The sequence below is a fragment of the Oscarella lobularis genome, chromosome 11 (assembly GCF_947507565.1).
Source record: "Oscarella lobularis chromosome 11, ooOscLobu1.1, whole genome shotgun sequence".
Taxonomy (NCBI): Eukaryota; Metazoa; Porifera; class Homoscleromorpha; order Homosclerophorida; family Oscarellidae; genus Oscarella; species Oscarella lobularis.
In genome coordinates, this window is record NC_089185.1 from 625,981 (window position 1) to 650,319 (window position 24,339).

The 24,339-nt window shown below is 48.7% G+C and overlaps 5 protein-coding genes across 6 annotated transcripts; 1 reads left to right on the plus strand and 4 right to left on the minus strand.

The window, feature by feature from the left end:
• Positions 1 to 6: 6 nt before the first annotated feature.
• LOC136193287 (annexin A7-like) lies at positions 7 to 1,764 on the minus strand. Its single transcript, XM_065982145.1, has 12 exons — positions 1,671 to 1,764; positions 1,543 to 1,618; positions 1,374 to 1,468; positions 1,201 to 1,314; positions 1,095 to 1,151; positions 1,005 to 1,038; positions 877 to 956; positions 755 to 823; positions 605 to 706; positions 461 to 536; positions 294 to 406; positions 7 to 243 (listed from the first exon to the last, which is right to left on the minus strand). The coding sequence occupies exons 1-12, from the start codon at positions 1,677 to 1,679 to the stop codon at positions 115 to 117; spliced, it is 954 nt and encodes a 317-aa protein (XP_065838217.1). The 5' UTR covers positions 1,680 to 1,764; the 3' UTR covers positions 7 to 114.
• Positions 1,736 to 8,790, minus strand: LOC136193279 (sperm-associated antigen 17-like). The gene is made up of 15 exons (XM_065982138.1): positions 8,649 to 8,790; positions 8,456 to 8,596; positions 8,186 to 8,395; positions 7,929 to 8,130; positions 7,690 to 7,881; positions 7,485 to 7,633; positions 7,299 to 7,431; positions 7,131 to 7,243; positions 6,931 to 7,056; positions 2,844 to 6,873; positions 2,599 to 2,795; positions 2,296 to 2,544; positions 2,100 to 2,244; positions 1,894 to 2,034; positions 1,736 to 1,841 (listed from the first exon to the last, which is right to left on the minus strand). Exons 1-15 carry the CDS (start codon positions 8,721 to 8,723, stop codon positions 1,825 to 1,827), a joined length of 6,120 nt encoding a protein of 2,039 aa, XP_065838210.1. The 5' UTR covers positions 8,724 to 8,790; the 3' UTR covers positions 1,736 to 1,824.
• On the minus strand, positions 8,783 to 13,408 carry LOC136193281 (uncharacterized). The gene is made up of 19 exons (XM_065982140.1): positions 12,841 to 13,408; positions 12,227 to 12,773; positions 12,040 to 12,167; positions 11,924 to 11,992; positions 11,808 to 11,861; positions 11,619 to 11,666; positions 11,500 to 11,556; positions 11,260 to 11,382; positions 11,005 to 11,205; positions 10,844 to 10,951; positions 10,595 to 10,792; positions 10,361 to 10,539; positions 10,134 to 10,305; positions 9,913 to 10,077; positions 9,711 to 9,860; positions 9,577 to 9,666; positions 9,383 to 9,528; positions 9,145 to 9,331; positions 8,783 to 9,092 (listed from the first exon to the last, which is right to left on the minus strand). Exons 1-19 carry the CDS (start codon positions 13,189 to 13,191, stop codon positions 8,844 to 8,846), a joined length of 3,222 nt encoding a protein of 1,073 aa, XP_065838212.1. The 5' UTR covers positions 13,192 to 13,408; the 3' UTR covers positions 8,783 to 8,843.
• Positions 13,160 to 14,072, plus strand: LOC136193288 (histone deacetylase complex subunit SAP18-like). The gene is made up of 3 exons (XM_065982146.1): positions 13,160 to 13,512; positions 13,566 to 13,622; positions 13,683 to 14,072. Exons 1-3 carry the CDS (start codon positions 13,190 to 13,192, stop codon positions 13,948 to 13,950), a joined length of 648 nt encoding a protein of 215 aa, XP_065838218.1. The 5' UTR covers positions 13,160 to 13,189; the 3' UTR covers positions 13,951 to 14,072.
• Positions 13,634 to 24,337, minus strand: LOC136193278 (small subunit processome component 20 homolog). Of its 2 annotated transcripts, none has more exons than XM_065982135.1 (49): positions 24,298 to 24,337; positions 24,171 to 24,251; positions 24,049 to 24,115; positions 23,861 to 23,993; positions 23,691 to 23,802; positions 23,564 to 23,640; positions 23,419 to 23,503; positions 23,298 to 23,366; positions 23,167 to 23,244; positions 23,063 to 23,113; positions 22,923 to 23,009; positions 22,721 to 22,870; positions 21,740 to 22,666; positions 21,494 to 21,685; positions 21,022 to 21,426; positions 20,760 to 20,971; positions 20,474 to 20,707; positions 19,736 to 20,362; positions 19,600 to 19,684; positions 19,479 to 19,549; positions 19,354 to 19,423; positions 19,092 to 19,301; positions 18,971 to 19,040; positions 18,831 to 18,916; positions 18,623 to 18,760; positions 18,302 to 18,564; positions 18,107 to 18,245; positions 17,913 to 18,055; positions 17,691 to 17,847; positions 17,541 to 17,639; positions 17,325 to 17,492; positions 17,099 to 17,262; positions 16,886 to 17,048; positions 16,720 to 16,836; positions 16,491 to 16,667; positions 16,303 to 16,434; positions 16,142 to 16,252; positions 16,008 to 16,087; positions 15,881 to 15,950; positions 15,713 to 15,832; positions 15,592 to 15,657; positions 15,416 to 15,538; positions 15,178 to 15,355; positions 14,964 to 15,118; positions 14,835 to 14,906; positions 14,620 to 14,784; positions 14,431 to 14,557; positions 14,230 to 14,378; positions 13,634 to 14,177 (listed from the first exon to the last, which is right to left on the minus strand). In XM_065982135.1, exons 1-49 carry the CDS (start codon positions 24,316 to 24,318, stop codon positions 14,055 to 14,057), a joined length of 7,599 nt encoding a protein of 2,532 aa, XP_065838207.1. In that variant the 5' UTR covers positions 24,319 to 24,337; the 3' UTR covers positions 13,634 to 14,054. The 2 variants fall into 2 exon arrangements, with proteins under 2 accessions (XP_065838207.1, XP_065838209.1); XM_065982137.1 differs by lacking the exon at positions 13,634 to 14,177 and having other exon boundaries at positions 14,362 to 14,378; positions 14,431 to 14,484; positions 14,537 to 14,557.
• Between the last annotated feature and the right edge of the window lie 2 nt (positions 24,338 to 24,339).

The following is a 24,339-nucleotide window of genomic DNA, read 5'->3' on the forward strand; positions in this document are numbered from 1 at the left end:
CGCGCGCGCCTTAGCACCCGGATCTATTCGCGCGAAGTACATGCAAGCCAGCAACACTAGAAAACATAACAGCAAATTCATCGACGAGCGTTTCAATCAACTTCCTCTTGGAATCTAAGCGCTTTCCTTGATAATGGCCAGACACATTTTCTTGTAGTCTCCGCTAGTGTCACCCTTTATCCACTGAGCCAACGGTTTTTTGTAGTCCCTTGCAAACGCCTCCTTTACGTCAGCCAAATCAATCTGCAAGAAAAAAATGCCATCTACTTCCCTCCCTTTCTACAATCACTGACTTCGCTACGTGAGACAAGAACGCGAATCAGCTGACTGTCCTTAGTCCCAGCACCCTTCATAGATTTTTGGAGACGTTCAGCAAAATAGCCTGGAGTATCCATGACGACTTTCACTGAAAAAGGAGTGTCAAAGTCGACGCTGATTCCAACCTGATTTCTCAACTAACCAATAGCCTTGAAGCCACTCTCCACATCACCTGACATCTCCTTTTCAATAGCCTTGATCATGTCATGACCAGCCAACTGAAGTAATAAACATGAGCAGTGAATCTCTAAGGTTTCTAAAAAAAATGATAATTAATTAAACTGACCTCTTTGTATGCCTGAAAGGTAGCTCTGAGTTGGGCATAGTTCCTAGATGCCATCACCTTGTTGAAGACGCTTTCATCTGTGCCCCAGTGAGCAACTCCCGCCTAATATTAGCAAATAGCATCAAATGTGAGAGGGGAGTCCTACTGCACCTCGTACAAATCAGAGGCCTCTTTTCGTGCCAAATCGGCATCCACTGCGGTGCCCGTATCGCGATTTGCCTGTACGTGTGCACATCTAGCAGAGTCTCTTTTTGTTTGTAGTGGTACAGTACCTGAAGGAGAGAGACGAGGAGTCGCCTGAAGTGGCCACTCGTTTCAGACATGACGTCTTTCTCCAAATTGCTTTTGCACTCTGAAAAGAAACTGGCACTGTGTACCCTTCATATGCACTACACAATACTTTCTTTGTATGTTTTCTTGATCTGAGCGATTTCCTGCACAAAGAATTTTCCGATATAGTCACGGACGCAATTCCGCTCATCCGTCTTACTTCCGGTGTTCTGCTACACAAGATTTCAATCAAAACGGACTCGTCTGTTCCGGCTCCCTTGAGAAGAAATCGAACAAAAAGAACGCATTGTTCTAATTAATCTTGCCTTCATCGCGTCTTTCAGCTCTTTTGCGTCGAAAACATCGGTACGTTCCATCAAGGCGAGTGTTATGTCTTCCAAGTTGCCTCTCAATTCCGATTTCAGATCGGATATCAAGTCCTAAAGAAGGGGAAGCAGGTCGAAGCCCAATAAACGCTATTTTCATTGCAATCTCTTACCTTTCCGAACATCGTTTTGAATTGAAGTTTGATCTCCTGACGTTGGGCGTTCGAACAGTTCGTCAAAACGTCGATGATCGTCTTTTCGTCGGTTCCTGGTCGTGGGAAGAGACGAGGAACTTTGCGGTGAAAACGGCAGCGTGTTTTTTAGGTTCGCGCACGTACGTACCCATTCCTTTCATCGCTTTTCGCAGCTTCTCAGCCGCAGTTTCGGCGTTGAACGACGGCGACGGCGTGATTGTACCCTACGAAATATGACTGCAACAAAGGCGACGAGTGCATTTTGCATGAGATTACAGAAACCATTGTTCCAGAGAGGGATTGCGAGTCGGAGAGAGAGAAGAGACAGAGTCACAGAGCCCGTAGCAGCATCACGTGTTTTCGACTAACATGCACACGCCTACCTACCCGCCCACCTCGTGTCTTCCCCAAAAAATAACTGTACGTGTACCTAAGTAGAGTTTCCTTCTGCAATAAAAAGGTTCCATTAGAGAAAAAATCTGTAGAATAGCTAACTTACCTGTAATCCGTAGCTTCCTATTCCGAATTAGTGCCTCTCTTGAAGGTGGCTTTGAGGACAAAAGTTTCACTCTGGCGTGAGGCACGTTGACTTGCTTTTCGTCGGGTTTCTGATGCTCATAGGCAGTACCTGTCATAATCAGTAAGAAAAAGTCAAGGACGAAACAAAATATTCAAATGATTTTGCAAAAATTGGAGAGAGGATATTTGCTCGAATCGGCACAAACAGGACATTCGTCTCTGTCGTAATCTCCAACACGTGCTCCACCGATCCGATGCCGGCATTTCCGACAGCTCCGACAGCAACGGCAAAGATTTCCACATCAAGTTGAACTTTCATTCCCGCAGCAACCTGAATTCAATCCATAGAAAATACAATAATAATAATGATCATCGTCGTTACCGGTCCGGGAGTGTAGAGTATCTTAATTCCTGTCGATGGCGGAGGCTGCTTCAATTTAAATCGGCAACTATCGATTCCAACGTTTCGTAGAACGACCGGGTATGAATAGGTGTATCCCTCGCGAAGAACACCGAAGTCCACGTCGTCCGGCAAAATCTCAAATCCTCGCATTGTCGTTGCCAGAGCCGTCGATCCGGCGACAGACGACGTGGCCACCTTCCGACGCACGGGCTCCTCTACCGTTTCAAACTGAAAAAAAAAGAATAGTTCCAAATGTATTTCATACAGATTCGTTTTCTTTACCGTAACGTTTGGCAGAGCTCCCGCTTTTGATCCTTTGATTGACGACGGAAGTTTAATTGCCTGTTTCCTCGGAACTCCCGTCACGTCAAGCTGAAAACTTTTGCTGCCAACGGCTGGTAGCGGAGTTCCTCCACCAACAGAGAGCCCATGCCCAGGATCCCTTACGCTAAGGTGACGAACGCCCCCCGGTTCGCTAGCTAGAAAATAAAAATTAACTAAGTCTACTGCAAAATAAAGATACTTACCTGTATCTTGGTCTTTTTCAGGCGACATATCATTTTCACCAGCGACGCCTGGAGTCGGATTCAATGGCCTCGTCACCGACGTCGCCGACGCTTGAACTGGCGTTGGATTCTCTGGCCGCTCCGACGTACTTCCGCCCAGCGCTTTCGCCGGTGTTGGATTCAACGGTCGAACAGGCGACGCGGCGGCAACGGCGTCGGTTGACAACGACTCCGGTATTCGAGTCAACGACGGCGTGATGTAAACACTCACAGGCGGACTAGATCCGCGTTCGTTCGGACTGCCGTTTCCCGCCGTCAGCGGCGTGTGCGTCGTTGCCCGACCGGGATCGATGGCCGAATCGACGCCCGACATGACACTGCGAGAAGAATGAGCGGGATAGAGCTCGTCCATTTCCGACACGCCGCCGGGTCGCATCGCCGTCGCTCTGATCTGATTCTCCGGCAATTGAGCCGCTAGAGATTTCATGTTTGGTAAAGCCGTTTCGAGAAAATTACCGCGCGGCGGCGCGTCGTAGTCGCGCTCTCGCAGCGCTTTCAGGCCAATTGCTAACGCGCCGACTTCCCTCTGATGCTCTTCGAGTCGAGCTTTGGTTCGTTCGGTGGCAGTCGCTCGCTTGACGTCGCGTCGCTTCGGTTCGACGGATCTCTTCAGTGCCGCTTCGTAGTCGTGTAGAAGTTGTTCGTCTGATTTGTTGCGATACAATTCTCTTGCAGCTCTGAAAAGTCCGTCTGCTTTTGAAGCCGAAAGCGTACGATCTCGAACTGCCAGCTGCGACGCCAGTTTTGCCGCCTTGGCCTTCTCGTCGTCACTTCGACGATCCGGCAATAGTAGACTTCGTTCGACTTGCCGCTGATCTTCTCGCCAACGCAAAAATCGACAAAACGCATTCACGACGTTGAGTCGGCCCTCTTCGCCGAGTCGAGGATACTCAACGAGTTGACGAAAAAGAACCGTCGGAGGCGAAACGCTCTTTGATGCGTCGTCATTTTCAGAATTCCGATCGCGTAGTCCCGGTGGAATAATCGTTTTCTCCGCGTACGGCATGGTCCACCTCTCCGGCAATTTGGTCTTGAGAACTGTGATTGCCTTCGCTCCCGTCGCGTCTTCAATGGGTTCGGTGAGAATCGCCGCCGCCGGATCGTCAGCAGCCGCAGATAGAAAATCGGCGATATCGGCTTTTCGCATCAACGCCGTCCCGCTGCCGTCTCTGTGAACGACAAAAAGGCGAGGAGACAAGAATTTATCGCCATTGCCGCTGTCTGCGTTGCCGACTACGGTGCCGTCGCGACGAATAGTAACGTCGCCAAAACGCGCAGCCGCCTCCGCCGTCGGATGAAGAACGTAAGCGCCGGGAAGAAGCTCGCCGTCGCTAGACGGCAACTCCATACCGGCCGATTTAGGAACAAAACACAGTTCTCCGTCGTAGGCAATATCGACGACGTTACCGTCGCCCCGCTCGAGACGATACTCGCCACGATTTGTCGACGAGATAACGACTCCGTTACCGAACTCCGTACGACAAGCGCCGGTATCCCGATCGAACGACAACGCAACGAAGCTCGGGTGTTCAACTCGAACGAACGCTTGATCGGCTTCGCAGGACGTCGTCATGCGCGTGCCGTCCGCGTGTTCGACGACAGCGCTGCCGTCCGGTCGTCGAACGATCGTCACGCCGTCGGCTCGACTAAGCATCGTCTCTTTTGATTGAGGATCGGTGGCGTATGACGTCATGACGTCCGAAACGACGACAATGCGCTCGTCTTCGTCGCCACAATTCGCTTTGTGAAGAAACTGATTTCCGTCGATTCCTGTCGTCTTCCAAACGTCCACTACTTTCTGCGGATGCAACGGACCTCCCGTAAAAGCTTCGTCGTCGCCGCCACCGCCGCTAAAAGTTACTCTTCTCGACGGCGAATGAGCTCGCATCGTTTCTGCCTCGTCTTTCTCGTCCGTTTCCGTCGTCGTCGTCGTCGTCGCTCCCCGATAAGCGTACGCATTCGCTGCCGTCGCCGTGCTAACCGTGCCGTCGGCGAACAAAACGTGCGTCGAGCCGTCTTTCATTAACTTGACGACCGTTCCGTCTTTCGTCACGCATCGCGACAACTCGTTTTTCATCGCCGCCGCCCGCCTGCCCTCGCACGACTGAACAGCGCGCGTTCGAACGTCGTAGCTCATTCGCACGACGACGCGACCGCCGTCGAGATGCGAGTCCTCTCGCAGGCTCTCCAATTCGCCTTCGTGCGCGACGTCGTATTGCACGCCGAGTCCGTCCGGCAACGAAACGAAGAGCTCTTGATACTTCGGTCGGAGTGCGTCGTCCAACGCCTGTCGCTTTTTCTCCTCTTCCGCCTCGCGACGTCGTTTTGCTTCTTCCTCCTGAAGTCGCTGCTGTTCAAGGAGAGCCTGTTCGGCCGCCGCTGCGTCCTTCTTCTTTCCGCCCGCTTTTACGCCGACTCGTTGCGACGGCACGTCGGCGATTTCGCCGCTAGTTTTTTCCGCTTCCATTGCCGGTGCCGTCGTTTCTTTCTCTTTCGCCGACGACCGGCCACCGTTTCGGCCCAGTTTACTTACTGCTGCCGTCATACCGTCGTCAAACCGAACGACGAAGGAAGAAAATTTGCACGGCAATTTCGGTTTTCGCAGCTGACGAGGCAAAATCGAATCGTCAATAGAAACATTTTCGTCACCACCCCCGTCCTTCGTCTCTTCATCTACGTCGCCGCTTTCGTTGTCCTCGTCATCGTCATCGTCATCGTCGTCGTTGGGAATCCAATGAAGATTGACGGCACAACCGTCGTTCTCCACGCCGAAACAAGTCGCTTCCGTTCCGTCGACAAAACTCCACCGCTTCACGGTCACCACGCCGCCGTTCGCTGAAAAAATCTGCCGTACGCTACCGGTCGTTCGCAAAACGCGATCGCCGACATCGAACGCGAGAAAAAGTTTGGGAATCTGCGCCGTAATTGTCGCCGTCGCGTCTTCCTGTCGTTCGGACTGACTCGAAACGACGTCCCTCTTCGCCGCCGCCGACGACGACGATTTTCCTTTCTCCTTCTCCTTTCCCTTACGCGTCGACGATCGAGAGGAGACGTTCGATCGCGCGACGCTCGGCGTTTTCTCTTTGTCTTTTCGCGACGACGCGCGACTCTGCTGTCGCGATTTCGCCAAGCCCGAGTCGGGCGGAGCCGTCTCCTGTTCGGCCGCCGCTTTCGCCGCCGCCGCCGCCTCTTCCTCTCGTTCCTTAGCCAATCGACGCGCCTGTTCTTTTGCCTCTTCGAGCGCCATGCTATTCGCTTCGTCGACGATGCCGCCGACACGGCTCGACACGTGTCGAAGGTAGTTACTAAAGCCGATGGGAGTGTGAACCGAATTGGTCCAGTCGAATCGATTTTCCGTTTCCGACTTCGACGCGTTGTGAAACGTCAAGAGCAAAGAATCGGTCGCCTTGTGATAATGCGCGTCGCAGTAGAGACGACGAGCGTGAGTGTGACTTAGGACTTGGAGCAGTGTGCTCGGCTCGAGATGCTCTTCGACGCACCAATCGTCTAAGTTGAGCGACTGGAGTGCATTCAGGGTTGTGCCGTCGAAATTTTCCTTTACATTCGTTGGAACGGCGTAAGGATCGTCCCATATTATTTCGTTTGTTCTTGAGCCAAAAAGAGGCTTTGGCGGCTTTCCGTTCGACTGCAGGTTCATCGTCTCAAAAGTGAATTGTTTTAGAGATCGGTCAAGGTGAATTGGGTCGACTCCTGCTTCCGAGAGAATATGCTGGACTTCGTGTTTTCGGGCTTTGCAAGCGGACGAATCGATTTCGTCCCTGCCGGCTGGAGAGGAATCGAAAAGAGAAAAGTTGCGAAAGTGATAATAGGGAAGCAATTGAATCATGCGAGATTCAGCCATGACGGGATCGAAGCCGTCGACCGAACGCAAATGATAAACGCGAGAGAACGATTCGTCGCCTTGTCGCAGAACTGTCGGACCGCTTGCCGCTTTCGAGGCGGACAACTTGTCAGTTTCACTGAGAAGCATCTAGAAGAGAAATAAACAAGGCTCAAAACGGGGCATTTCTTCACGCAGAGCTCTTACCTTCTTGTCGTCAGTTGATAAGGACAATTTCACAATGAATTTGTCTAAAATCGATTTCGTTGACGTCTCGTCTTCCATGGAATTGAGCGCTTTCATTGAGCCTCCTTCGTCGACATTGGCAACGACCTGTAGAATAAAATAAAATAAAATCCATCTATCGATCAATCAACGGCACAGACGGAGATAGGAAAAACAAGTACCTGTTCTAACATGCAGTGCATCATTAGAGGAACGCTGCAGCTTTCGCATGGAACGCTATCCATAAGCCAATTGTAGAGACGAAGGTCTGCGTCGCTCGTCGCGTCAGTCTGATCTATGAAAAAATGCAATTGTTCTAGAAATTGCGCTTTGGTGATATAGTTTTTTACCTGCGTTGTCCGCTGGATGTGGCACGGGAACGATCTGCAGAGATTGTAAGTACAATTGAAACTGCTTTCTCTTCTCGATCAACTCGTAGAGCAATTCAGCCAGCTGGCCAAAGAAAAGCTGCGAATAATCAACCTAATTGTGATTTAATAAAGACGTTGAATTAGGTGAGCGTAACTTTCACTCACTCGCTGTTCAGGTGCTTCGGGCACGAGATCAATAGGAGGTTTGATTTGCAATAGAGCCATATCCCGCAGCGAGCGACCAGTCGGTGATTTGAGAACACGGTCCAAATCGGTCCAAAAACTTTTCAGACTTTTAGCCTGCTGAGCCAAACCTTGTAGAAATAAAATTAGGAAAAAGAATGTAACGGCTTCTTGTATATTAGAATGCCTTCTCTTTCGTTTTCCTCTTCGACAGCCAACTCCGGCGTGAGGGACTCCTCCAGACTTCGATCCTCTCTATCCGCCACTTTGGTCACGCAGTCAACGGAAACTCCAATTTCAGCGCACTGCAGTAGAACGGCGGTCGAGCTAAATCCGTGCACGACTGCATACATATCGGGCCCATCGTCTGGTTCATCATCTACGCGAGAATAAAAAAACGTCTCTCTCTTCTCCCTCCTACCGTACCCAGCGATTTGACGAGATCGTCTTCTTCTCCCCGTTTCTTCATTTTCGTTTCGGGTTTTGCAGGAAACGGAGCATCGGACTCCTTTGCAATGTCGCCACCCTTCTTGGGAGATCCTTTTCCGCCCTTTCCGCTTTTCGCTCCTTTTCGACTCTCTCCCCCCCGACCGCCTTTCGTAGTCGCCGCTGCCGTCGCATCGGACGACTAAAATTCGAAATTCAAAATTTAAAAAATCTGAAATGCTCCGCCTTTCGTGAACCTTAGGATCTTTTTTCGTCAAATATTCGCGTTTTTTCTTTAGTAAATAATACTTCAAGAGTCGAGCCTCTAATGACGCCGTCACTCCCGCCGATCCGTTGAGCGCCTGTCTCACGTGCTCGCACACTTCGGAGAACGGCGTCGCCGTCTTTTCGCTTCCTTTCGCGCCCTTCTTGCCTCCGCCGGCCGTTGCCTTGCCTTCGTCTTGAGCCTAACCCCCCGATTACAGTACCTCAAATGTGCGTTCGGTCCCACGGGATAAGATTTCAACCATGGCGACGAGTTCGTCTCGCGATACGGCGATAAAGCGCCTTCGCAGCCGCGTGGCAATGCATTCGGCTACGAGAGCGATGTGGCTGCTCTTCGCCGGGCTTTCGGGAACAAGAAATTCGACGGAGAGCTTGAACGAATCCTAGAGATTGTCTAAATCGGTGCGCGAGTGCGTCTTTTGGCATTTCGGTTACGTCGGAAAGAGGTTCGGCTATCAGAGCGGCGTCCCATCTCGAAGAAGAAGCCGATGTACTTTTACTACGCTTCATTTTCCAACTGTGCTGTCGTTACTCTGGTCGTTGCTATGCAGCAGCTCTAACGCGCGCAATTGCAACAACACAAACACGACGTCATTCAAAATCGTCTAAACAAAAATTCAATTTTCAATTTCAGTTATACATACCTTGCAACGAGTCTAATCTTCTAAATCCTGGTCGACCAGACGTCTTGCTAATTTCGTCTTTCGCGGCATCCTTCAAGTCATCCATCGTTATAAAACGCTCTTCCTCAGGTCGAAGAGCAGCAATAGACGCGGACTTGAATATGGCCGATTTGATGTCGCCGCCAGCCATTTCGAACTCGGCAAGACGTTTATAGTTGATGTCGTCGGCAAGTGGAGCTTGAGAAGGGATAAGGAGCTAAGGAACATGAAGATAAAAGGTAATCAACTCATACAAACGGAATTCTTACCTTCCACATTTTGGCTCTGAGTGCCTCTGATGGCGTATCAAAGTGAAGAATGAATTTGAGACGTCGGAAAAATGCTTTATCAATGTTATCAATGAGATTAGTAGTCAAGATGACGATCCCCGAGTATCTTTCTACGTGATACAGTAGAACGCTCACGTCAACATTGGCATAGCGATCAGAAGCCGACCTAAAAGTATAATCAGTGCACACATTTTTTCCACTGTCAAACCCGACGCACGTCATTGATGTTCTTGAACCAAATAGGCCTTCAGCGTCGTCAAAAACCAGAATAGCGTCCGTATTTCTGCCGTCTTCGAATATAGCGTCGATGTTTTTTGTGCTCTCGCCGACCCACTTGCTCAGTAGTTCGCCACAATTGATCACCTAACGAAAAATCACAAAAACAGAAAAGAAATATATATAATCTAGCACCTTTAGCGGTCTTCCCACTTCGTAACCAATTGCTTCCGCAGCAAGAGACTTCCCCGTCCCAGGGGGTCCGTGAAAAAGAGCGGTAATGCCCTAAAAAAGGTTTCGAAAAATCGCTTCAAATCTCTCGTCCTTACGTGACTCATTCTCTTTCCAAATCCCCACTGGCCAAACATGATAGATCGAGCCTTCTCAAACGAGACTATTTCGCGTAACGACTTCGTCAAATCGTCGCTGACAATCACTTCGTCCAACCCAGACACTGGAACAACACGCCGATCAAAATCCTTAGAAAAAAAATCTAGTGCGTTGTAATAACCAAGGCAGTCGCACGCTTACTTTGATTCTCAGATGTCCCCTCAATTGCAAGTTGGCTCCGCGCAGCAAATCGCTCTGATTCACAACGGGATGGCCGCCGTCTCGCGAGACGGCGATCGCCAGCGCCGACAGCACGGCATTCTTAATGAATCCGCCCGTCAATTCATATCGAAGAGCGAGTTCATCCTAAATATAAAAAGACACTATAAAATGCTTATGTTACTTTTTTCTCTTTCGCATACCGTATTGACGTCATCTGCGAGTGGCATCGCTTCGGGAATATGAGAATCCCATATCGATTTCCTCAGCAAATGATCCGGCTTTCGGAATTCAACTGTCAACATAATTCGCCGATGCATAGCCTCGTCCATGTCATAAGGCCGATTCGTTGCCATAATGATCAAACCGTCATGCCTTGAAAAACAAAAGATATCCACGAATAGCATTCGTTTTTTGTTGTATTGCCTGCCTTTCGAATTCTGTCAGCAACGTGTTGATGTTATAACGGCCGTGATCACGAGTTTCAAATATGGCTTCACATTCGTCGAAGAAAAGAATCGCGTCGTTGATTTTCGCTTCGCGAAAGACGAACTTGAAATTCTCGTCCGCCGTCATATTCCCCAAACTGGGAAAATTAATCAGCAAAACCTAAAAAAGCACGTGCTTGTTGGCAGTTGTTATTTCAAGAGTCTATTAGAATTGCCTTCTTTTTTATTTTGTTAGCCAATGCATTGGCCATCATCGTCTTTCCCGTTCCGGGTGGCCCGTAGAAGAGGATAACGACTCCCGATCCGTATGTTATCGAGTCGTCGAGTCCCATCCTTTTCTTGCACGTTTTGTACGCTTCAAAGTTGCTTACTGTTTTCAACAAAAGATCTTTCTGATCTTTGCTGAGAATCACCTGAGAAAAGAATCTATTACGACAGATTTCAGTTAAATAATTATAGAGAACCGAGTCGAAGTTTGTCTTGGGAAAGTAAAGATGCGATCCCTCAATAATTTCGGAAAATTCGGTGTCCAGACCAACGCAAAAGTCCAACATTCTCCTATCTATTTCAACCTAAAAGATGAATTTTTTATTTTGTCTTTTACGACTATTAGGATTGAACGAACTTTTGCCAGTGCCGGATCTCCCGCCAATCCGGACGTGTGAACGATGATCATGCCTTCGCGAATCATCGGCGCCGATTTGTAGAAGTGCATACGACGGCTTATCTGAGACGCCAAGTCGGAGCAGAACAAGCGAATCAGCTCGCCCACGGTGAATCCGCTGCTTCCAGTCAAGCCCATTCCACCGTCCATGTACACTAGAATCTAACACGAAAATTCTTTCTTTTTCTCTCCTCTTCCCTTTTTCACACCCTCCACCTTGTTTGGCTGAATAGCGCTTCCAATCAGAGTTAATAGAACGCTTTTTTCAAAAGAACTCAAACGTCGCGACGAGGCCATTCGTTCGAGCCGAGGCATCCACGCGCCCGCTTGCTTGGTTAACTAAACGAGCAGACCCTTAATTAATCAACGATTGAATGTATACAAAAACTCTACGCAGGGAGATTTAATTTTGATTAAACAAAACGCCTATTGACGCGGCGTCTCAAAGTGCCTTACCGTAAGCTTTCGTGCACATTCTTTCTCTAGGACTTTTAATTTAGATTCAGCTTCTCTCTAGGATAGCAAAGAAGATTTTATGGGCTACACGTGTACCTTGATATAGAGGCAGTTTTTACCTTTTGTCGCACCGTTCTAGTGTCCTGAACGTCGTTGCCGTATTGGGCCTAAAAAACGAGAGAGCAAGGCTGCAAAGAAACTCTCATTGACGCTAAGCGACTACATGGGCTTTCAATGACACTGCTGCACAGGCGGAACGGACATAGGCGGAACTGACACGGGGGGAGGACATAACGACAAGATCTTACATCCATCTCAAGTCGCGAATCCATCTGCTTTACTTTGAGTCTCTGCGACAAGCACTATAACGAAACAAAGCGTAACCTAATTTTAATTCATAAACTCCAATTTCGGCTATACGCACCTGAATATGATGTTCCAAGTATTCCAAATCGTTTTTGTAGGGCTTCAGACTCTCTCCGCTCGTCTCTTCCTATGATAGTTGACAAGGAACGATCGATGAGGGCAATTTAATCATACAGCGTCATCGGCGACAGCAGCAGCTTCCACGCTCATCTGCTCTTCCAATTCCTTCTCTTTCAATCTCTCGATCTCCAATAGAGCATCGAGATCGAGATCAGCATCCTTTTCATTCGCCTTGACATCACCTAAAAAAGACAAAACCAAGTGAATTTTTAATTAAATTAGATTGGCCAGTGAGACGAACCATCATCTGGAACTCCATCTATGGGCACTCCATCGGCCTGAGACGCGACACCGGGACCCTGACTGCTCCTATATCGCTCTCCGCCGGGCTCCTCAGCAACGACGTCGGCCAAGCACGTCTGCTCCAAACGCAAAAACTCAGCATTCAATAACCGGCATCCAATTATCGCCTTGACAACGATCTCCTCGCACGTGAGCACGGAATGCAAAATGTAACTGTGCTGCACTTCGGAAAAGAGACCGTGTTTCATGTGCTCGCGCTCGGACGACAAGAATTCCAACAGCGTCGACAGACTGATGTCGCACGCTTTGCACACATTCAGCGGATCGTTCAGCAGATATCTCGAGTAGTCCTGCGCGAAGCGACTCGATTGTACGCTATACTTGCTCACTGACGTCATGACGGAGTAGATGAGCACGCGCTCTTCCGCGTCGGTGAATTTGTACTTTCGCGCCAGTCGAATGACGCGCGGTAGGCCGATTTCGCCGAGTTTCGCTTCGGTCGTCGCGATTTTGCGTTCGAGGATCGATTGGGCGCGATCGCGAATCTTTTCGAAAAAGGACGCAAGGTGTCGTGGTGCCTTTGGAGGCGTGACGTACGTGGTGTACACTTACTTGCTCCAAGGCGTCGATGAGTTTCCCGTGCTTGTTGACGTCCAATTTGAATCCTTCCTTTTTCGGCTCCACGAGAACACTCTGCAGTCTCGTTTTCGCTGCGTTGACGTGAAATTTCGTCCAGTTGACAGCTTCCGCGAGGTCGATGAACGCTTCGTGGATGTTCGCGTCTTGAAACGGCTCGTCCGGCGACGAATCAAGAAGTCGGACGACTCGATCGCTGACGATGGACAGCACTTCAGGACACAATTCCTGGAGCGACTGCAAGAACTCGGCAGCCATCGTTCTACGAGTGCACTGCACGCCCCCGAGCACCACGCGGCTTTTACCGCACGTTAGACTCCCAAACATGGCAGATCGACGAACAGATCGAGATCGAGATCGAGATCGAGATCGAGATCGCGATCGGCGTCGTCGTCGTTCGACGTCGAGATCTCGCGAACGACGAGATGGGCGCGGAGATCGCGATCGGGATCGGGACCGCGAGAGAGATCGTCATCCGGAACGAAGACGCTCGAAATCGCCGCCGACACCAGCTAAACGAGAACACATGGCGTCGGAACGAACGGCTCAGGTCGTCATAGACAAGCCGAAAGAGCCGTTGCGAGTCGATCGCGAAAAGACGTGCCCCTTTCTCCTGAGAGTCTTTCCTTGTCAAGGTCGACATCACAGGTGAGAAAAGAGACGTTGACTTGCACGGGATAACAGCACGTCGTCTTGCGTAGAAGTGAAGAGTTCAACAAGACTAGTTATCCGCCTGACGAATTGCAAATTTATACATGGTAGTATAACGAATTAATTTATAAATACCACCTTTTAAATTTAATTATGTGGGGGACCAGGCTCGATGCCACTTTGCACGAACTGATGAGTTTGATCAAGGAGGTGAAGCCGGAGTCGAGACGTCGAGGAATTGCCTTCTCCTTTGCCACCGTTTTTCCGGATCAGAGGCGAGGCGGTTTTCGCATCAAGGACATAGGAATGACGCGAGCCAGTCGAAAGGGACCAGATGATGATACTCCTATTGGATCAGTTGGCTTCCAGATTGGGGATCTCATTGACGTAGCAATCGATGCCAGGCCTCGTATGCCGATGGGAAGACGGTTCTAGAGAAAACAGAAGGCGAATTCTGAGACGCGCTGGTCAATACCATTTTTTTGACTCTGTGTTGTAACGTTACGCATGATTTGTCGTCCCTTGATGTATTATTATTATTAAAGACGTTTCTTCCATTTGGCTGGGTGTTTGATGAGTTGCGCCTTTCTCTTTCGGCTAACCTGCTTCGCTAGGTTTTTCTTTATTTTTTGACGTGCTCGCTTTTCGGGATTAGCAACCGCCTAAAAATAGTAGAACGTTTTTCGTTGAAGGCTCCTTTGGCAGCTTTCTTACGTCGAGGGCTTTCTCCCTTTTTCTGCTTATTCGTCGCTCCGTTATTTCCTGCTGCGCACTGGCGATCGCCTTTGAGAAGGCTTCCCTACCAACTAAATCCTTCAAGACATCACACACTTCCTGTGACAGAATCTTCAGCTGCTCGTGCTCTACCACGGAAGATTGGACGCGAAGACTAACTGACTAAGTTTATAGACATGCCTTTGGTTGGAGTCTTATCACTGAGCTCTCTGACAACCGGCTTTAGGAGACTTGCTAAAAACCGAGTCGACGTTTCACTGCCCAGCTTTATCGCCAGTGCTCCTACCCATTTCAAGACAAAAGTACGCTGCACATAAGAAATGAGCTACTGTATCTTTTCTAGTTAGCCAGCAACCAAAGCGTGCCTACCTTTGAGGTTTGATTCGGCGCATGTCCTGCCTCTTTTCGGGCGACTTTCGACATCTGATCTATGAGATCTTCCAGGTTTCGTATTCCTGGTCCTTCCCTCGCTATTGCCGCCTCGCTCTCTGTCCTGAGCATCAGTTCAGCGAGAAACAGCAAATTCCTCACAATCTAATCACTAGAATTAGAGCATACGAGGCCAAAAACGTAGATGAGCTAACCTGATCCCCGTGATCTTCAGCCAAATGCTTTGAACCCAACTGTCGACAAAAGACAAAGGTCAAAAAAGAAACCTATCAGAGGAAACAGAACTTTTTGCCACAAAAGACGTACGAATGCTCTTGCTCAACCTTATTGAAAACGTCTTTTTGTATATAATCTAAATCGTCGCCAGAATGCGACATTATCTCGTCAATTTTCCACGCAGAAAACAGAAGACCAAATAGGCGACAACTCGCCAATTGAATCCACGAGTGAGAGTGATCCAAAAAGTTCTCCACACAATCTAGTCACACCCCAAAAGTCCGTGCAATTAGAAAATCATAGAAAAACGATCACACGCACCCCAGACGACGTCTAAATCGCTTTGAAATAATTTGTTGCGCATTAGTCGACACTCCTTAAACGCTTTTCCTAACGTCGTTAGGACGGAGAAAACCAAGTGATCTAAGTTGGAAAGGTCGCGTTGCACTAGTTCCTCGTCTTCCTCGTCGTCGTCGTCGTCGTCCTCCTTCCCTTTATCCTACAAATTTCCCCTTAGCTACACGTCGCCGGTGAGCGTTTCGTCCCCTGTCGCTTTTACCTCGGCCTCTTCGAGGACTTGACGTACTATGGGCAAAAACGTGCCCAGTCTTCTTTCAAACGCTCGCTTTTCCGTCTCGACAAATAGGCCGCATGTCTGAAAGCCCAATCGACGGTGAAGCAACTAAAAAATGATGAAAAGTGCAGAGCAATTGCCGTCCCGTTTCTTTCCCCAACCTCTTCGTCGTTTTCCATCCACGTCGTGACAATTTCAAACAATTCGTCTCGTTTCTGCACTTCTATCTAAAATTATCACAAAGCATTGAAAGATTTTCTGAGGACATAGGATTGCAGCAACCTTGTTTAGAAGGGCTTTTATCGTGCCATTGACTAACTGCTTACAGTGCGACGACTTGTCGTTGATGAGCCGAGAAGCAAGAGGAACGAAGAAATAGCCGGCTTCCTGATGAAGATCACTCTGAAACAAAGCAATATGAGCTCTCAGAACAAAGTTTGCACAACGCACCTGTGGCAATTTATCAAACAAAACAAAGAGAAGTTCTAGCGCTGACTCTCTTCCGGCCTCCTCCTCATAACTATTGGAGAAAAAAAATTAGACAACGTGCTACGGTAAAAACTTATTACGTATTTACTCAAGATTTCGAATTAAGAAGTCAAAATGATTTCGTCGTTTTTTCCCCAGTTCATAATCGAGTAAGTATTGCAAAATGCACTGCGCACAGGATTAATTAAAGACGTCCCGTCCCCCCTTCCCTCCCCGACTTGCCTGTCGGCAGCTGAGTCGAACAGACGGCGAGTCGCTGCGCACAGACAATTCTTCCACTTTGCCCATCACGTCGCGCAGCATGGGAACGAAAAAGCGGCGAGACAAAACCGTCTTCACAGACACAAAGTTGTCGTCAGAAGCCCCCACACTCGATTTCGTACCTTGAGCAAAGGAAATGCCGTGCTGCGACGATGAAAATCGTAAATGTCTTCTTCTATGAAAGCGAGCAAGACTTCCAAGTTCTGATCTGTCACTTTGTGCTGTTGACATTCGCGAATCATCACAGTCATTGTCTAGAGAACAAAGGCACGGACTCGAGCTGCCTCTCAAACGACTTTGACATTGTCACCTTGAAACAAGCTTGGACCAACTCCTGATTTCTGTCCGCTGTCGCCGCTCCAGCTCTCGCGTACCGGCGCAACAGAGTGAATATGTGCCGGCTGATTTTTCCCACGATGGTGGAATCCAACTGGGACAACGGTCGCGAAACCATGAAAGACAAGCATTTGATTACAAGGGTTAGCACCTGGAAAAGAAAATTGTCTACTCTCGCCATTTAATTAACAAAATCATCTTACTTTGTTATGCTTTGACTGCAGTAGAGAGACGAGAAGAGGAACGAACGAGTCTAAAAGGTTTAATTGCTCCCCATCGGCTAGATCGAACTTCTGCTTTTTGACTCCAATAAACAGAAGCTAATCAGACAACAAATAATATTTCGAAACGTCCCGTTGAAATTATTACGTGAAGAGCAAATTCCACTAGAACGTGAGCAGACGCTTGGGCCGTTCCTTCCAGCTTTCTCTCTCCACTCTTTCCCGGTACAGCATCTAACAGCTGATTGCTGTACATTTCCGGCCGACGCGGACGACTCGGAGTCGTCCTTTCGATTGTCGAAGCCACTCCACTAGAAACGAACTCGTTGATTGCATCTCCTCTTTTCACAAATTGCCTCACGTGTTCTCCTTCATTTCGCTTGACCCGTAGCCGACGACGTCGCGAACGAACTTCAACATGACGATCGGCGTGATGTCGCTATTCGCTTGGAGTCCGAGTCCCATTCGTCTCAGCACCTCTTCAACGCAATGAGCGATTTTCAGATTCGACGTTTCCGTCACTTTCTGTCAAAGAGACGACGCGTTTGATCTCTTTTCTAAAAGCCGGCTTCTCTCCTTTTCTCTACCTGTCGCAGGGGTGTTACCACGTCGCTGAGAAGGGACGCCGACGTGAATCGAGCGACCAATTCAAACGTGTCGTAGGTGTGAGTCGCCTTCGCTTCAGGAATCTTCAGACCGGCATCGGCCTCCTCTCGCTCTTCCGCCGGGTTTCCGAATAAGTTATTAAGAGAAATCTGTTTATATAGTAAAGCGTGGGTCATCTGAAAGAAACGGTACGTTACTTCAATGACATCCTCAAGGCATTCGTCCATATCTCCGGACTGCATGACGTCTGACAGTCCGACCAGAACCGAATGGACAGTGTAAGCCAAGACGTGCAACTAAAATTTTTCCACGTTCAAAAATGACGCGCAAGAGGTTGTGCACTTTACCTGATAGCCTTTTTTCAATAAATGCTTCATCTCTTTTACCAACAGAGCGAGATATCTTGGTCCGAGAGAGACGGCGATCTTGACTAGAGTAGCACGTGCCACGGTTCGAACGTCCCGCGATCGACTCTTCAGCGTTTGACAAATCCGTATCACGAGACTTAGGAAGTGGAGAAGAACGAAGTGACCTCGATTAAAAAAAAGAAAAAAAAACCGATCTCTTACCCGGGTAGTTGGAGATCGAGCGTTTGCTTTGGAAGTGCCTGGAGCAATTTGACAGCAGCCAATACAACAGGAGCTCGCAGCGCTGCCTCTTCTTGCTCAGAGCCGTCGTGTTGCCCGTACTTGTGACCACCACCACCCGAGCTCTAAACGTAGCTCTTCATGAAAATTAAGCGGAGAAAAATCTCGGAGCGTACGCTCTTTGTCAGGATGCTTTGAATTTCTGGCAAGATTGTGTCGACTAACTTGTCGTGAATCTTCCGCTGCTGGGAAGTCATTTCGCCTTGTTCGCTCGACAGATCAAAATGAAATGCGTTCAATACGGCAACCAAGACTCTAAGTAAAAAGAAAAATTCGGGGAATTGTGAGAGGAGCAATGCCGCGATACCTACTTCGAAACCAGTTTCAAATTTTCTCCTTTTTTCGTAAACATCATTAGCTGACGTCTCAACAAGGAACAATAAGCGGACCATTTGAATTGGGCCGCGCACGCTCCAATAACGCCGACGGCTTCGTTGACGAGATTGTGATCTTTGGACTCGGTCACCGTTCGATTGACGTGCGGCAGAAAGAAGGCGGCGAGCGTCGACGGCGAGAGACGCCCGTCTCGAACAACACCGGTCAAGTCTCTGAGCGCTCGTATGCGTCGGTGCGCCTGCGGATCGAGGAGCCTTTCTCCCCAATGGGGTGCTCAAAAACACTGAGTATCTCACCTGAATGTGTCTCATATTTTCGAATATATCTGCGTCGGGGTTATCGTTCAGCAAAGCTGTCATCTCGCGAAAAAGCGGACGACTTGGAAAATGTCGAACGAGGGAAGCGAGAAGGCCCAAGTGTTCGTGCCTCACATGCTAAAAAGGAGAGAGACAAGACCGCTGAAGACGTCTGTGCAGACGCACTCATTACGTATATGGTACGTACGTCCGCTGAAGCCTTGAGCCCCGTTTTGATCGCCGGCACGACGTTGTCGGAAATAACGGTTCGAAATAGAGAGGGCTCCCAAGCATCTGCAAACATTGAACGTCAGCTGGTTCGAGTAGAAAATAGGCACGTTTCCTTGCCGTCTTTGGTTCTTGTAACGAGCTTGCTGACGAAGTCGGCCGCCGCGTCGCGCAGAACCATTTCTTCGGACTGAAAACACAAAATTCGACATATAATTCGACATTTTGCCTTTAGGTTTACGTGGAGCAGCGTGAACGTGGCGTTGTTTAGCAGAGGCAAAACGACGTCAATAGAAACGTCGTCTCGAGTCGCCACCATCTCCGATGCGCGACTAAATCCGTTTAGTCGAGCGTCAAAGTCCACATCTTCGACGCGATCCTTTTCCCAGGCGTTCAGCTGACAAACAACGTCGGCAACGGCGACCAAATCCGTCACTTTGGCGGAGAGACTCTAAAGCAATAAACTAGGAAACAGATCGTTGTCTCGAGCATTCGTTCTTCACCTGAAATGTTTCGCAGAGAACCTGCCGCGCGTTTCTCGCCGCTATAGTATAAAACAAATCAGATAGAGGTCTAGAAGTAAAATATTATTATAATTTCGTCCTCGAGTCGTCTTCCGCGTGCTTGCCTGACGATTCTGACTGGATCCAAAAGATTTTTGATCAAGTTTTTAACCGTCGTCAATAGATCCACTCGCTCCTTCAAAGAAAAATTCTTTTATGTACGACAGTGCAGTCTCGCCAGCAGACCTTTCGATTCGGATCTTTAAGCAAGGACAACAACGTGTCGACGAGAAGTTCGGACTGTTCAGAATCGGCGACAAGAGGGCTCAACCTAGACATGTCGTATATGAAAAAAAAAACGCATGAAAAGTATGAAACTAACTGCGAAAGAACGTGTAATTCTTGTTTCAGAGCCGGTCGAGGTTTCGTCTCGCTGGCAGCCTTCACGACCCGTCCCACGTACTTCAGAAGCGTCGAAACGTGAGGCAGCACGACGTCGACGCCTTTTTTCTCGTCTTGAACGAGTAGATTGTCGGCTATTTCCAAGACGAGCGACACCACGGAAGGCGCAACGTCCTTGGAAGACAGGCAAGCGAACACGTGCTCCAATATCGGCACTCCATCAGAATCTCGTTCGTCGAAGAAGTGGACGTAAATTGAAAACGACGTCCACGTGTGGAGAAGTCGAAGTAGACCGGTCGGATTTTGAATGCATTCGTTTTTGAGTTTGGCGAGCTGGGGCCAGACGGCGGCCGTCAAGATGTCGTTTCGATAGGGAAGAAAATTGAATGTGGGATATTTTTGGAATAGCGACGAGAGGCAGGTGAAGGCGAGTTGTCGCGTCGAGCGAAGCGCGGCGACGAACTGAGGCCGAATCGTTTCGCGATGCTTCGACAGGAGCTGGGAATTGTTGTGAAGAACGTAGAGAAGAATGGAGAGGAGAGACGGCACGTAAGACACGATGGCGTCGCCGAAAATCGAAAACAATTGACCACACAAATGAAGAAACCTAAATTAAGATAGTGCTCACATGAACCATAGTTATTCACCGCGAATGTTTTTGGTAATCTCATAAACCATTGTCATTCACGGTGAACATCTATGGGTATAATTTACTCACCCTTGCTGTTTCTTTATTGGCACGCACGACGTCGGATCGGCAATCAGAGCACTGACTTCTCCGACGCCGCAATTCAAAACGTCGCCAAACGGCTGCGTCATCATGTCGATAAACACGGCGAGTTCGCCGCCCGGACAGCCGGCGAAAAAACGAAGCACAATCGCTCGCTGCGACATCGCTCCCTGTTTGCCCGACTTTCCGCCGGCCTGCTTCATCATACGACCATAGAGAAGTCTAAAAAAAAAGAAAACATACGTAGACAAAAACATCCCAAAAAGTAACAAACCCTATCAAGATGGGCATCAATTGTTCCCTGTGTTCGTCGGCAACGACGCTCGCCTCCTCGTCGACGACAAATCGAGCGAGTTCGTCTCGAAACGTATCGTCGTTTAAAATCCGCGTCAAGTTGTCTCTGTAGGGCGTCAGGTGTTTGTGCTTGTAGGAGAGAACGGCGTCGAGAGCCAGTCGTTGAATAGAACCGTCACGGTGAGCCAACATCTAGGGGAAAAAAATCGAGAACGTGAGTCGAATTCTAGTCGTTCTCCTACAGTCGTGTAAATTTTTCTCATTTCTGGCTCTTTGTACAGTCCCCTTGGATTTTTGAATTTCGAGAATACTGCTAATTTTGTAGAGAGCGTCTTGAAAATCGTCTTTCTCGTCGTGGATTTCGACGACGACGACGACGACGACGACGACGACGACGCCTCGATCGTTTCCCGAGTGAGATCCTGTCGCGGAGCAGCCGATATGTCGACAGAGAAATATTCGCCGCGAACGAAGTCGAGAAACATGGGCACGACGTCTTTGGACTTCGACTCGACCAAATCGACGAATTCGATCATCGATTTCCACAGCAGTATGCGATAGTTTGCGTGATCGGGACGATCTTGCGTTGACGCTTCGACGTCATCATCGGCGAAACGAGAGAAAAAAGTACGAACGTCGTGATCATCCTTTAATTAAACGAGAAATAAAGGTCTTCCTCTCTCTCTCTTTCTCGATGCAAGCTATTGAACTTACCTGACTAACAGTGGTAAGGAGAGAATCTCGTTCGACGGATACCCTCTGCGATGCCGACTTGAGTTCGTCCACGAAAACGGGCCAGAACGTCGTCCTATCTCCGGACGCGTGAGACGCAATCAACTCAATCAGAGGACCCCAGAGCAGGCTGAAATTGACATAGAGTGATCCGACGAGATACCGCAGAGCAACCTAAAACGACGCCACTACTATATAAAAAACATAAGGGTTTTTAAAATGACTCGCCTCTCTGCCTCTGTCACATCGTAGGGAACTGTGAGAAAGCCGACGCAGGATAGCCAATCGGTTTCTGTAGCACTCCAGCGATGAAGGACAGGACTGAGCCTCGAGGCAGACGTCAAATGCGTCGCCGCTGAAATCGATTTCGTCACTGGATCCCTTTTCCGCCGCACTGAGCAGCTGGAGAGTGAGAAGACGAATTTTCTGACGCGGACTGCTCAGATTTCGTTTCAGAAGATCGTACAGAGCTCGAATGTCGCCGACGCGACTCGTCGTCGCCGCGCGTACGGCGATTCGAAGACCGAAAACGGATTCGGGGGATGACGTCAAAATATCCGAAACGAAATTCCACTCGAATTCGAACGACACGAGCGTCGTCAGAGCCGAGTGCGTCGCATTTAAGAGACAAAGAAAGCGGTCGTCATAGCGACGAATTGCGAGAAGTTCGGCGAGAAGTCGACGAAGTCGAGCAATCAATTCCTCGCTCTCCTTCACAACGCCGCAAATCGCGACCGAACAAAACGTCCAAGCCAGTCGATCGTCCCCGTCGTCGAACGCGAGACCGTTGAACACCAGTTCGACCAAACGACGTGAAGAAGAAGAAGAATCGAGAAATCTCGTCTCGGATATCGTGGCGTACGAGGCGAGAGCGAAGAGGCACGTCGATTCGTTGCCGCTCACGTTGTCGTTCAGTTTTCGAACGAGTCGGGGCCGGAGGTGAGAGTCGAAAGCGGGCAAGTGGAAAAGCCTTCGCGACCAGTTCGCAATGACGGACAGATGCAGCGGAGCGTCAAACACTTCGTTGACCAAATTGACGGCGTCGCGAATCGACGTCCAGTCGTTCCGTTGCGAGACGAGGAGAAAGAGGGAATCGAGAAGCGTCGTTCGAAGGGGAGAGTGACTCGAGACGACTGGCGTCACAGTGAAGAGAATCTGATGCGCGAAGACACAGGTAGCAAATGTGAACCGTCTCGACGCTATTCTCACCTGGCAGATACGAGACGGATCGTCTGGAATACGACCGCCTCCTCTCCACCCGATCCAAACTTGATGGAGATGGAGTAAGTGATTTAAATGTCTCAGTTGAGTTTCCGCTTGCGATTCAAGGTAGGATTGATAGACGTCGCTTACGGATTTCTACAACGAAGAGTCGTTTGCTCGTTGCTGTATAAAAATAAACGTTTTGTACGTGGATAACGTTCCAGACGTCGTTGCAGTGTTCCTTTCGAGTGTGTTCCGCCATTCGTTCCATTGTTTTCACCAGGCAAGCCAAAACCTTAAAGCAAAAAATGCCTAGTCTTAGACAGACAAGAAAAAGAGACAATTTACTTTTTCCTGATCGCACAATTTCGCAGAACCGGCAAGAAGAACATGCAAAAACTGAACAAAATAAATTTAACTTTTTTCGCGCGAAGGATATGCCGTTGCCCTACATTTTCTGTATTGGAATGAAAACGATTATTGACTCCTTTGACGATTTCAAAAAAGAGCGAGGCGATGCCGTCAGAAAGCTGACCAACTCTCATTTAGTCAATATAGATAAACATCCCCATCCCCAGCATACATCGGTTTCGTCGCTGTTTAGCGAATCAAACACTTTTTCAATCAATAATTCCTGATCTTCCCTGGAGCACTGCACAAAACTCAAATGACTGCTTAAAAATTTCCAGCGAAAACAAGTTCACTTTTCGAGTCAAAAAAGAGAAACTCTCCGCAGCAAAACGTCTAATGTGATTCTTCTGCGTAGCAGAAAACAATCTGCAATAAAATCTAAAAAAGCCAATAATAATAATAATAATAATAAACTGATACATTTTCTCTCTCCATCACCTGTACACATCCGTAATTTCCTTCACCATGTACCTCCACAAAAATTTAAATAAATACGAAAGACAGGCGAAGACGCTCTAAAAAAACACGTTGACAGAATAAAAATTACAAAATTCAAAATTTATACCTCTAAGACGTCGGCATCTCGTATCAACATCAACTGCACAAGCGTCTCAAAAAAATCCCTGAAGCGAGCATAGAAGTCCGCTTGAAGATCGCGAGCCAATTGCGTGACCAAACTAATGAAATTCCAACATCGACGTTGTACGCGAATAAGACGCGAAGGAATGCGTGTACTCTAATAGCGGTGGAAGTGCAAGTGGAGATGACGATTGGAGAGCGTCTCGAAGAAGGTCCATCAACTCTATTCGATGGTGAACGACTTGGCGAAAGTCGTTCGATATGGGTCTCGATTTGGAGCAGAATTTTTCTGAGTAGATAGACGCATATAGGAAAATCTTTTTTTTTTCGGATTATTTTTCTACTGAAATCGGTCGTGCTGTTCAGGTCTCGCCACTTTTCCAGGCCTCGAGTGAAGCAAGAGTCGACGTCCTGCAAATAGAGAGGCTAAGAACTGCTGTAGATTGAGCGCACGAGATCGTCTTGCGTCTGGAATGTCTTCGGGACGTGCGATTCGATGTGCTATGTCGAGTTTTATGGAGGCAACTCGCTCGGGAAACGATCTGAACTAAAGCAGCACTCGTTTGAAAGCCATCGGAGCTTTCTAAGATTACCTTGAATGTCTTCTTCGCCATAACAGCCTCCTCGTGCGTTCT